The sequence below is a fragment of the Monodelphis domestica genome, chromosome 1 (genome assembly GCF_027887165.1).
Source record: "Monodelphis domestica isolate mMonDom1 chromosome 1, mMonDom1.pri, whole genome shotgun sequence".
NCBI lineage: Eukaryota > Metazoa > Chordata > Mammalia > Didelphimorphia > Didelphidae > Monodelphis > Monodelphis domestica.
Window position 1 is genome coordinate 525426096 of NC_077227.1, and position 13769 is coordinate 525439864.

The following is a 13769-nucleotide window of genomic DNA, read 5'->3' on the forward strand; positions in this document are numbered from 1 at the left end:
ACGGACCAGTGGTTGCTTGGCCCTGTGGGCAGCAGGGACGTTCGGCAGCATCCTGGGCGACTGAGCAGCCCTCTCTAGGACAGCACTGCCCACCCTAATCAAGGGAGGGGACTAGAAAAGGTGTCCCAAACATTGCCTGCCCTACAAACACAGCACACCACGGCTGGCGGGTCATCCCTTTAAGCGGTCGAAATATAAAGAAACAAAATACAAAGAAACTCCTACTAAGAGCATGGAACATCAGAACATTACTTGATAGAGAGAATACCCCAAGACCTGAGAGAAGAACAGCTCTAATCGGTAAAGAACTGGTGTGATATAACATCGACATCGTAGCCCCAAGTGAAACATGCATACCAGAAGAGGGATCACTCAGTGAACCCACCACTGGATACACCTTCTGCTGGAAAGGTAGAGCCACAAATGAAGACAGAATTCATGGTGTTGGCCTGGCTATCAAGACCAGTTTGCTCAAACAGCTGCCAGACTTGCCTGTGGATATCAGCGAGAGGCTCATGAAGATCCGTTTGCCTCTCAGCAAAGACCAGTATGCCACAATCATCAGCGCATATGCCCCAACACTGACCAGCACAGAGGAGACCATCAAGCAGTTCTACTCTTACCTGAGTGCCGTCCTGCACTCAGTGCCCACAAATGACAAGCTGATACTACTGGGAAACTTCAACGCCTGCATTGGCCAGGACCATGAAAGATGGAAAGGAGTGCTCGGCAAACATGGCGTGGGCAAAATGAACAACAATGGTCTACTGCTACTCAGCAAATGCTCAGAGTTCGAACTCACCATCACGAACACTGTGTTCAGAATGGCGAACAAATATAAAACAACATGGATGCACCCACAATCAAAACAGTGGCATCTCATTGACTACATCATTGTACGCCGGCGAGACATCCAGGATGTAAAGATCACCAGAGCCATGAGAGGAGCTGAATGCTGGACAGACCACTAATTGGTTAGAGCGACTCTTCAAATGCGCATTGCGCCTCACCATCCAAAACGCGCCCAGACAGTTTGCCCATTTTACAACATGAATCGTCTTAGAGATCCATCTTATTTGCAAACATTCCAGTCCTGCCTGGATGACAAGCTGTCTGCCAAGGGACCACTCACTGGAAGCTCAACCGAGAAATGGAACCAGTTCAGATGCATTGAAGGAAACTTCAAAGGCAGTCCTAGGGTCCAAATAACGCAACCATCAGGACTGGTTTGACGAGAACTACACTGCTATTGAAGACCTATTGAGCAAAAAGAACAAAGCCTTTATGGAGTGGCAAAATAACCCAAACTCTGCTCCTAAAAAGGACAGATTCAAGTCTCTCCAAGCCACAACGCAGCATGAGATCAAGAAGATGCAAGACTGATGGTGGGAAAAAAAGGCAGAAGAAATCCAGCATTTTGCTGATACGAAAAACTACAAATAATTTTTCAGTGCCCTCAAGACTGTCTATGGGCCATTAAAACCCACCACCACTCCCTTGCTATCCTCTGACGGTGACATTCCCATAAAAGATAAAAAAGGCATCAGCAACAGGTGGAAAGAACACTTCAGTCAGCTTCTCAACCGACCCTCTTCAGTCGACCAAAGCACCCTTGACCAGATCCCCCAAAACCGCACCATTGAACAACTTGATGTCACTCCTTCAATAGAGGAAGTCCAAAAAGCTATTCAAAAAATGAGTGCAGGCAAGGCACCCAGTAAAGACGGGATCCCAACTGAGGTGTACAAGGCCTTAAATGGAAAGGCGCTCCAGGAATTCCACATAGTGCTGACCAGCATATGGGAAGAGGAAGACATGCCCCCAGAACTCAGAGATGCCTCCATCTTAGCCCTATACAAGAACAAAGGCTCACGAGCAGCCTGTGACAACTACAGAGGCATCTCACTACTCTTCACTGCTGGAAAGATCCTTGCCCGTGTTATACTCAACAGACTCCTGTCATCTGTTTAAGATCAGAACCTGCCTGAATCACAATGTGGTTTCCGACCATATTGTAGCACCATCGACATGGTTTTCGTGGTGAGGCAAATGCAGGAAAAATGCCTTGAACAGAACCTGAGTCTCTACATTGTCTTCATAGACCTGACAAAGGCATTCTACACAGTGAACAGGGATGCTTTGTGGGTGATCCTTAGCAAGCTCAGTTGTCCAGCAAAATTCTTCAAATTGATCCAGCTCTTTCATGTTGACATGACAGGGGAAGTCCTATCTGGTGGAGAGACTTCTGATCACTTCAACATCTCCAATGGCGTGAAACAAGGCTGTGTCCTCGCTCCAGTACTATTCAACCTATTTTTCACCCAAATATTACGACATGTTGTGATGGATCTAGACCTGGGCGTCTACATCAAATACCGATTGGATGGCTCACTATTCGACCTTTGCCCCCTGATTGCAAAAACAAAGACAACAGAGAGACTCATCCTGGAAGCTCTTTTTGCAGATGACTGTGCTCTCATGGCCCACCAAGAAAATCATCTCCAAACCATTGTGGACAGGTTCTCCACCGCAACAAAACTGTTTGGCCTGACTATCAGCCTCAGCAAAACAGAGGTGCTGTTCCAACCTGCACCAAAGAGGCCAACTAACCAGCCGTGCATTACAATCGACAGCACGCAGCTTTCTAACGTCAACACTTTCAAGTACCTGGGCAGCACCATCGCCAACGACGGGTCCCTAGAACACGAGATTAATGCCAGGATCCAAAAGTCCAGCCAGGCACTCGGGTGGCTGCGCTGCAAAGTCCTCCAACACAGCCATGTAAGCACTGCGACGAAGCTCAAAGTGTACAACGCAGTGGTCCTCAGCTCGCTCCTGTACGGTTGTGAGACATGGACACTGTACAGGAAGCACATGAAACAGCTGAAGCAATTCCACCAACGCTCCCTCCGGTCAATCATGAGGATCCGATGGCAGGACCGAATCACCAATCAGGAAGTCCTCGACAGAGCCAACTCCACCAGCATTGAAGTCCTGGTCCTCAAAACCCAGCTACGATGGTCTGGACACGTCATCTGCATGGACCCACAGCGAATACCAAGACAGGTATTCTACGATGAACTGTCAGCTGGACTCAGGAAACAAGGCCGACCAAAGAAAAGATTCAAGGATCAGCTAAAGTCCAACTTGAAGTGGGCTGGCATTACACCAAAGCAACTAGAACTTGCTGCCTCTGACAGAAGCAGTTGGCGAATCCACATTAACCATGCCGCCACCACCTTTGAAGATGAGCAACGTCGACGTCTTGCCGCTGCGCGTGAACACCGACACCAGGCCACAACCACACCTCCCGTAACAACTGGCGTCCCAGGCCCCATGTGCCACAAACTCTGTGCCTCAGCCTTTGGACTCCAAAGCCACATGAGGGTACACCGTAGATGAAACTGCACAAAGACCATAGTCATTCTCGGTCACTGAGAGACTACCACTACACTCTTAAATTTGTTTTAAAACTATCATAGTTCATCTTAGAATCAATACTGTGTATTAATTCCAAGGCAGAAGAGCTATATGGGCTATAAAATGGGTTAAGTGACTTGTCCATGATCACATAGCTAGAAAATATCACAGATAAAATTTGAACCCAGGACTTCCTGTCTATACACTTAGCTTTCAATCCACTGAGCCACTTAGCTGCCCCTCTGCTTTATAATCTTAAAAAATATTTAGGGATTCCAAAGAGCTGTTGTTTATATGGGTTATATCTATCAATACATTTACAAATATTTATTCATTTAAATATAACAATAACAAACAAATTACATGTTAACATAAATAGTATTTTTATAAAAATATCTATAGTTTCCAATTTTTAAAAATGGCATGAGAAGAGTAGCATTGTACATATTTTCACAAATCTCTTTAATATCTGGCTTAATTGAAGAAACCTGAGTTCCAATATGTGCTTTGTCATTGTTGTAGCAATATATTGTTTTGGTTGAAAATATGTGTAATTAGAAATATGTTACCCTAAAAACTACATTTCCCAGGAGCCCACTGATTTCCTGTTGTTAGGTACTTCTTATAGACTGGGGGATATATTGAATGGAGTTCCTGGTCTTGGCCTCTTTGCTTACTGGGTTGCAACACTGGTAGAACATGGTTTTTGAACAGGAAGATTAGCCATGGGCATGTGGGTTTTTTTTGTTACCTTTTAATTCCTTTATTTCTAATGATCATTAATAAATCTCTTAAAATATAATACTTTAAATTATTACACATTCATTTTAATTTTTACAGATATGAAGAAAATCCAACCTCTCATAGATATGTATTTGGAAAAAGTGAGGAGATATTTTAATAGGCAAATAACATATTAGTATTATGAAAATAATTTTGATCTCTGGAAAAAATCTGGGGAGCTCCAGGGGTCTTTGGACCACACTTTGAGAACTGCTGCACTCACCATGCTTCCTTTTGTTCTCACCTTCTTCTTTTCTTTTTCCCTCACCCTTTTCCTTCTATGGTTCCCAAGGCCCTTCTTCTTTTCTTACACATCCTACCCCTTTAATAATTAATTGGTACTTCCCAGAATCTTTAAATGCAATGGCTCAAAGCCTATCTGGTTCAATTCACACCTAAAGTTGAATTCTTTCCCTGCTCCACAACAGCTTGGCAAAAGGTCACTCACCCTCTGCTTAAATGACTTCAAGGAAGTTCTAAAGCAACTCTTTCTATGCACATTTCTACCTTTAATTGTTGTTATATCACTTATGAGAAAGTCTGGGCCCTTCTTATGAATTCTTATTATATTATTATGCATTTTAACATTTCTACAATAGAGAGGAAGTGAGGAATAGAGGGGCTAGAGAACTGACAATGGCCATACAGAAATCCTAGGTTCAAGTTTTACAAAGACTGACTGTGAGATCTTGCACAAATCACTACGTCTTTCTCTCAGTTCCTCTTGTCAGGTTTCTTAAAGTAGACATCGAAGAGCACATAGTTGCATTGGTAGAGAGAGTACCTTATTGAAAACCACCTACATTAGAAGCCTTCAACATGTTGCCCCTTCCACCTATTGGTGAGTTCCTTTCAGGACCTCCATTTTGAGGTCTGGATCCACATGAGTCATGCTTCATCCCTCTCCCTATTGTGCTTCTAACTCTTTGGACTTCATTGCCATGGCTCAACTTACTTCTCTTGATACAAGTCTTCTCCCTCTGAAATAGCCTTCTTTCATGATGGACTACTCCCAGCAAGGACCTTTTTCTGGGTTCAGAGGGACATTGCTTCATCCCCCATCTATGCTGCTTGACACCATTAGCTCTTTGCAATCATGCCACCAGATTATCTCCCCGCCACCATCTCCAAATAATATTACCTCTTTGATTTTTTTTTGTTATTTTATACTGGCAAAATAAATCTACCACAATGCAGAAATTAGAGGTGGAAACCTTGGTTTTATAATGATTAAGTGCAAGTTCAAAAAACAAACAAACAAACAAACAAACAAACAAAAAACAGCCTGAGCCCTGATTGGAGTTTTTGAAAAGCCTTTAAAGAGTAAATTATATCTGAGACACTGAGACACAGAGAAATAAATTTTTACATATTGCTTTTCACACAAAAAAGACAGATTCATAATTTCATGCTTTCTTCAATGTCATAAAAGTTTAACAAATTTAAACAGAATTATAATCTCATGAATTCATGAAAGAAATAAATGTAGTTAAATAGACTCTATAGGTAAATGAAGTTAGAAACTAAAAATAGAACAATACTCTTCCCATAGTCTTGTATCTCTGTGAATTCTCTGTCCAATAGATAGGCTGTTGTTGACAAGGCAGTGATAAACAAAACCCATTTAACTATGTTAACAAACCTTTGGCCACATTTTCCTTTGCCTCTTTTTTCCACCATAGAGAAGGAACGGGGAGAGGAAGAAATAATTTATCTGACATTTTAGTCATGGAATAGAGTCCATGGAAGATCACTACTCTCAACTAAAGTACTTACAATGCAGTGTGAGGTAAAGTTGCTATATTTCCTAATCAACTCTTCCTTGGGTATAACACTGTATATCACACCATTTTAGGAAAGGCATTGACAAACTGGCAACAAATTGGTTACTCAGAAGTAAGCAGAATGATTAGGATCCAGGATATCATACTTTATGAGAAGTGGTTGCAGAAACTGTGGTTGCTAAGCCAGAAGAATAAAAGAAGTGGAGAATTATCTTGAAGTATTTGAAGGACTAACATGTAGAAGAATTTTACTTGTTTTGCTGGACTTAAAAAGGTCAAAACAAGACCAAAAAGGTAGACATTGCAGAGAAGCACATTTCAATTCAATATAAAAGAAAGCTTTTCAACAATTAAAACTATCATAAAGGGAACTGGGATGCTTTGGGAAGCAATGATTTCTGCAACCAAATATGAGGGAAGGATATTACAGGTATAGGAAAAGATCTTCACACAGGTAATGAAACAGGAAAGGATGGGACATGAAGAAGAACAGGATGGAGGAGGAGTTATAGCTAGACAGTAGTTTTCTGAAAAGCTTTGGAGATTTTAGTAAAAAGTAGGCCTAGAGGTATGCTGGTAAATGTTTAATAGTCAAGTATCGCTGGGGGGGGTGGGGTAGATATGATACATTTTAAAGTTTTATCTGCATTAACACTTTCTTAAATCGAGATAATCAGCAAAATAAGTGGAGCCCAAATTCATAGCATTTGCCATACAATGTGTAAACACTCACATTGAAAACTTTAATCATTTCTGGCTCTAGGACACCCTTGAAATAAGTCCAATATGAGTCAGCTGTATAATATGGCAATCAAATAAACCAATGCAATCTTGCATTAGGTAATTTCCAGGAATAAGGGTTTGTACTCTGCTTTGTCCAGCTCGTATCTGGAATATTGTATCAGTCTTGAAATCTAAAAAAGACAATGATAAACTGGAGAGTATCTAGAGGAGGGCAGAGGCGACAATGAAGATATTTGAGACTATGTCATATCAAAAGTAGCTGAAGGAACTTAGGTTGTTTATCTGAGAGAAGAGAAGAATGGTATGGGAGTCAGTGAACATGATAATTGTTTTCAAATATCAGAGGTCAATTTAGACTTGAAGTCAGGAAAAACTTCCTAACAATTAGAGCTTTTCTAAAGTGAAATGAGCTTCCTTGTGAGAGTGTGAGTTATCTCATTGTACAAATGTAAACAGAGGCTAGGTCAGTCAGTGATGGTGAACCTTTTAGAGATCGAGTGCCCAAACTGCAATCCTCATGCTGCATGTCAGCCTCCCCTTACCCCAGACAGGGGAGGGAGGAAGTGCTTCCATTGGGTTGATGGGCAGAGGGGCGACTCTTGTGTGAAATGTTCTCAGGCACACATGGAGAGGGGGAAGGGAGAAGCCCCTTCCAGGCACACGTGCCATAGGTTCACCAACATTATATGTACCATATTGGGAATTACTTTTCAGTCATGGAATGGACAGGACAAGATAGCTATCAAGGTCCATTCTAACTCAAATTCTATGCTTCTATGGCAGCTAGTAGTCCAGTTTGGTGGAGTAAGGCATATGCAAGGGGAAATGAAAAGTGATAAGGCCAGAAACGTAGATTGAATACAGATTGTGAAGGGCTTAATAGTATAGACATCATTCAGGCAATGGAACACTCTGAAGGCCCTTCAACATAAGAGTTATATACTCAGAATTTAGCATCAGGAAGAATTTGAGCATTTCTGGAACATAATTATCCAAGGGAAATAATGTTGAACTTAGAATCAGAGTCCCTGTGTTTGAATTCTAGATATGCTACTTACTTCCTGCAGAACCTTGGGCAAATCACTTAAAAATTCTCTTGACTTTAGTTTCTCCTTTTTAAAGTGAAAGAATTGAACTCTATTAAATACTTTTAATTTTTCTTCTATCCCTTCCATCCTTAAATCTATCAAAGTCTAGATGACTGCTTAACACGCGTTGCTTGACATTTAGTGACTTAATGAATGCCTATTAATTCAGTCAACAGAGGAGATTCTTTATCAGGTGAAAATTGGACCAGATGACCTCTAAATTCACTTACAGTTAAGATATTTGTGCTAATTTATATTTAAGATCTTGATGCAGGATGAGAGACTTTAAAAACTAGAATAATGAATAAAGAACTAGAATAAATGTATAAAAACAAATGTTTTATCTTTCAAAGGTCACAGTGAGTGTCAAAAGGGGAAAAGAATGAGGGCATGCAGTAGTATAGGCTCTTTTTAAGGCCCTGTTGTTTTCATTATGACATTGTAAATAATGAGGCATGTAGAATATAAAGGTATTGGATTAGCACAAACTTTTTCAACATCTATTTGCTAGTAATACTATCCGGTGGTAGAAGAATGGATAATATCACTTTTGGAACTGTTAGGTTCGCATTAGTTGACCTTAGTGCTTTCTTATTTTTTTTTCCAGAAATGATATTACCAGATCAAGGGAGAATTTCAAATTAAATGAGATCCTTTCAGACAACTGACTTTTTGGTCACACAATGTTTAAATCAAATGTGTGGTGGAGTTAGCTCTGACCTAGGGAGAAACTTATTGTTAATTTTTTTCAGTATTTATTTATTTTTTACATTTTAAATTTTAAATTTTGAGTATCACATTCTCTCCCCCCCTCACTTAACTATCAGTAATTTTACATATAGCAGCTCAAAGATTAAAGACTTTTATAGTTCACAAAAGACTTTCTTACATGGTTTAAATCACTATTTATTAAACAACTACTATATACAAGGTTAGACCCTAGGGACAGAAAGAAAAGTTTAAATTCTCCTTTCTAATAAGGAGCTCAGTATCCCTGCAAGGGTCACAATCTATTTAATAATCTTCAATTGGAGTTTATTTGAGCATCTAATAAACACCATCGTTATCAAAATGTTGGTAAGCATTTGCTGAGCATAAGCTTTACACTAAAGACATATGAAAAAAAAAAGCTTCTATTAAGGTGCCAGATACCCAAAAGACAAATTATAAGAGGTAGTGTGTATTACGTGGGAAATGAATGGCATAGGTGGTATCATGAGTTCAGAGGTAGAAGCTATACCTGAGGGTTCACAGAGAAGTTAAGACAAGCATAAAGGACATCATTAGGATATGGAAATTAGTGCTTCCCGATCATTAAGCAATTAAAAACTATGAACGAATAAATTTCAAAGGAAGAATTCTAGACTATCAAAAACCACATGAATGTGCTCAGAAAATCACTAATAATCAAAAGAAAATGCAAATTATAATCCCTCATGCCCTACAAATTGGCAAAGATGATCAAGAAATTGGAACTAGTATTGAAGAAGCTATAGAATATATATACATTAATACACTATTGGTAGAGCTATGAATTAGTCTAATTCTTTTGGGAAACAATTTTAAATTATTCAAGAATAGTAACTAAACTATTCATATTCTTTGACCTTGGAGGGGGGTAGAAAGTCCAAGATGTACCAAAATATTCTAAGCAATGTTTTTTTATGGCAGTAAAAAAACCCGAGAACTAGTGAATGTAGAATATTATTATGTAGTAAGAAACAAATTATATAATTTTTTAAATTGTTTAGATAAAAATATGAATTGATATAGATAGAGTGAAATAACCAAAAGAAAAATATACACAGTAATATATAATATAAATGTTATAATTCCTAAAAGGAAACTAGACTATGAGACACTTTTTAAAAAATGGTGCCACCTCTTGACATGAAGAGGAACAATGAAAGACAAATATTATGGATATGGCCAGATATGGTTACTATATTTTCTGTTTTGCTTAACTTTTTTTCTATTGTTAATAAAAACATTCAATTCAGAGGCTGGGGCAATAGGATAGAGGTATCTCTAGAAATGATCACAATATAAAAACAAAAAATATCAAAACATTTTACAAAGAAAGTTAAGGGAGAGGAGAGTTTTAAGACTTGGGGGAAGTGGGGGCAGCTGGGTGGCTCAGTGGATTGAGAGCCAGGCCTAGAGCTGGGAGGTCCTAGCTTAAAATCTAGCCTCAGACACTTCCTAGCTGTGTGACCCTGGGCAAGTCACTTAACTCCCATTGCCTAGCCCCTACCATTCTTCTGCCTTAGAACCAATCTATAGTATTGATTCTAAAGTGGAAGGTAAAGGTAAAAAATAAAAGTCTTGGAAGAGGAAGGGGGTGAATAGAGAATTGGCTCAGTAAATAAAGAGCTAGGTTTGAAGACAGAGGTTCTAGGTTCAAGTTTGGCTTCAGACACTTTCTAGCTGTATGACTGCTGGAGAAGTCACAACCCCAATTGTCTAGTCACTGATTTTCTGTCTTTGAACCAATACTAAATATTGGTTCAAAGACAGAAGGTAGGGTTTAAAAAAAAAAGACTTAATGGGGGATGGCAATAGATTTTTAAAAAATAATTAAATTAAGAATAGTTTTCTATGGTTACATGATTCATGTTCTTTCCCTCTCTTCTTCCCTCCCCCCTCCCTGAGCTGACAAGCAATTCCACTGGATTATACATGTATCATTGTTCAAAACCTATTTCCATATTATTCATATTTGCAATATAGTGATCTTTTAATGCCAAAACCCCAATCATATCCCTTTCGAACTATATTATTGATCATATGTTTTTCTCCTGTGTTCCTGCTCCCACAATTCTCTCTCTGGATGTAGATAGCATTCTTTTTCATAAGTTCCTCTGGGTTGTCCTGGATCATTGCATTGCTGCTAGTAGAAAAGTCTATTCCATTCAATTGTGCCACAATGTATCTATGTACAATGTTCTCCTGGTTCTGCTCTTTTCACTCTGCATCAATTCCTGGAAGTCCTTCCAGTTCACATGGAATTCCTCCAGTTCATTATTCCTTTCAGCACATTCATTCAAATTCAGCACATTATTCCTTTCACCTTATTTGTTCCATCACCATCAGTTACCACAATTTGTCCAGCCATTCCCCTATTGATGGACACCCCCTTCCCCATTTTCTAATGTTTTGGCCCAAGAGTGAGGCTATAAATACTTTTGTACAAGTATTTTTCTTATTATCTCTTTGGGGTACAAACCCAGTAGTGGTATTCCTGGGTCAAAGGGCAGACAGTTTTTTATCGCCCTTTGGGCATAGTTCCAAATTGCCCTCCAGAATTGTTGGACCAATTCACAACTCCACCAGCAGTGCATTACTGTCCTAATTTGATGGCAATAGATTTTAAATGACTTAAGATTGTGGTAAAGGGAGAACCAGGGCAGGTTAGTGTTATAGAAGCCAAGGGAAAAGAGTTTAAAGGAAGGGGTTAGTCTATAGCATTAAATGATGTTGAGAAGAATTTAAGTGCGAAGAGTGAAATTAAAGGGAACAGTTTCAGATGAATGATGGGGTTAAAAATATCTTAGTGACAACTAGTCATGATCATATAGTTTTTACATTGTGCTTTTGAAAAATTAAAACAAAATCAAAGACATTTAAAATAATTCTTTTATAAAAGAGATAGTAAGGGTCCTAGAAAAATCCACTAATTGGATCTAGTTGGTATTCTGGTTAGAAAAGAATGGTAGTAGGGCCAAGAATCTACTATAATGTCAGAGAAATATTCATCCAGAGCCCTAAATATGATTTTTTTTTGTTTCTGGGCCAAATAACCCAAAACTTGTTATTGTTTGAGAGAGGGCAGAGGGAACAATCATGACATCTTCCTTTATAGCTAATTTTTTTGTTGTAAACTGTGTTATATTCTGTTGTTTATAGACTGGTGGTGTACAAACTCTTTTAGCATCTTTAAATACAGTGCCTTTTACATTTTTTTTCCTTTGGGGCAAATCCTATATTCTTCTACCCCAGGTATGATTGTGTATTTAAAAGTTGTTAATCAACTCGAAGACAGTATCCCTTGTCTAAGTGTTTCTATTCTTTATATCACAATTATGAGGTAACAAATCAATTTCTAATGCCAATCATATTGAGTGATCCTAGCTTGAAAACATTCCCCTATTTAAATGGAAGGCAAAGCCAGCTTTATGTACAGGTGGAGAAGGTAGTTTGTCACTTAGGTGATCTGATTAAAAGACGCCCTGCAGTATTTCCCCAGAAGTATATTCCCAAGTGATGTATGGAAGCCCATCCTCATTTTTTTTTCTGAGTTACAAGCTACTTTCTCCCCAAGGTCCCTTTCTTCAAATGCAAATATTTTATTTCATATGCAAATAATACAGAAGGCTGATCAAATAAGGATGCAATATGGTTCCATGAAAAGAGTGCTGAACCTGAACTTAGTCCTAGGATCAGAATTAAAATTCCGATTCTGATATAGATTTACCCTGTGTGAAATTGGGAAAATCATTTAAATTCTCTGGACTTGCAGTTTCTTTTTTAAAAAATCCAATTTTATTTTATTTTCAAAAAGCTCTGCATTCTTTCTTCTGCTCTTCCTCTTGGAGAAGCAACAACCCCCCCCCCCAAAGCATTAAAATAGGATAGTAAAGCAAAATATACCACTGCATTGGTCATTGGGTCATAATTTCTTCATCATCTAGTAAACGAGTGGGTTGGATAAGATGACTGCTAAGGTTTCTTCTGTCTCTAGATTGTATGACTCAAAGATGAAGAAAGGAGGGTTTCCCTGTATATTATTTTTCTCCCAGACAAGAGACTAGTAGGATTGTATGGGGTGAGGGGGTGGAGGTGGGTTGATTCTTGAAAGAGAGCCAAGAGGCAAAACTCTGTGGACTTCACTATTTTGTTCAGAGTTAGCAATAGATACCATTTTCTTTCCAACTTCAATTTTCCATCCTGGCTGCTACTCACATAGTTCAAAAAAAAATCAAAGAGAAGGGGAGCTAGTGTTATCCCACAGCTGGGATGGAATGGGAAGGGAGTAAGTCCTCTCTCTCTGGACAGGAAGGGTGTTAGAGCAGCTACATACATCCTGTTTGTGCTTAAAAGCTCTAGGTACTTCCTCCTGGGTGATCTTGTTTCCCTTCCAGCTTTCCTTTCTGACTCTCTGCCTTTATTTTGTCTTTCATTACAGCTCTGGGGCATAATCAAGCAAGGATACAAATGCAAAGGTAGGTAAAGAAAATGGGAATGGATGTTCTTTTCTAGACTGACCAGCAAGCTGTTGTTGCTTTTAACTGCCAAAAAAAAAAAATCCCAAGATTGCTGTGTTTTGGCAGGAGTGTAATTTGTTTAGCCAAATAAAAATGCTCTGGCATCAAGGGTGAGTATTTTGGCCATTGGTACCTAGAGCCTTGCTGATGCCAGGTACTAGAGAGGTACAGACAATCATGGGAAGAGCCAGAAATTGAATGTTCCAAGAGAATTTAGTTTGAAGCCAGTGGATAAATAAAAGAAGCACTTGTCAATCATTTATTATTTGCCAAGCACTGGGCTAAGTGCCAGTGATATAACTAAAAAAGCAAAGATAAATTCTGCTGTCAGAGACCTTACTTTCTAATTGGAGGAGAGAATTCATAAGGGAGAGTGGCCCTAGAGCGGTACTTTCCCCCTGAAAGTTCCTCAGTAAGAACAGGGGAGCAGATTGCCCCATGACATGTAGGAACAATGACTAAATTGACTTGACAAGTTTCAAGAACTGAAGGGGATAAGATACCCATAAAAGCCATTTGTAGAGGCTATAGAAGAAATGGAAACATTGGTGGAGATTTCCTGAAATAGTGAACCAGGAGAGGCAGTCACCAATCAACACATCAAAGTCTTTGGAGGAATAGAGATGAAAAAGGGTATGTTTTCTAGTATGGATATCAAGGCAGTTGTTGAGGTTAGAGGAATATGA

General features: G+C 39.1%; 1 protein-coding gene across 8 annotated transcripts in view; it reads left to right on the forward strand.

The window, feature by feature from the left end:
* Positions 1 to 13769, forward strand: part of RASGRP3 (RAS guanyl releasing protein 3) — a 155254-nt gene that overhangs the window by 131986 nt on the left and 9499 nt on the right. For all 8 annotated transcript variants that reach the window (XM_007476066.3, XM_056813263.1, XM_056813266.1 and 5 more), the window contains one exon: positions 13005 to 13041. In XM_007476066.3, coding sequence (XP_007476128.1) covers positions 13005 to 13041 — 37 coding nt within the window. The remainder of the gene's footprint in view (positions 1 to 13004; positions 13042 to 13769) is intronic.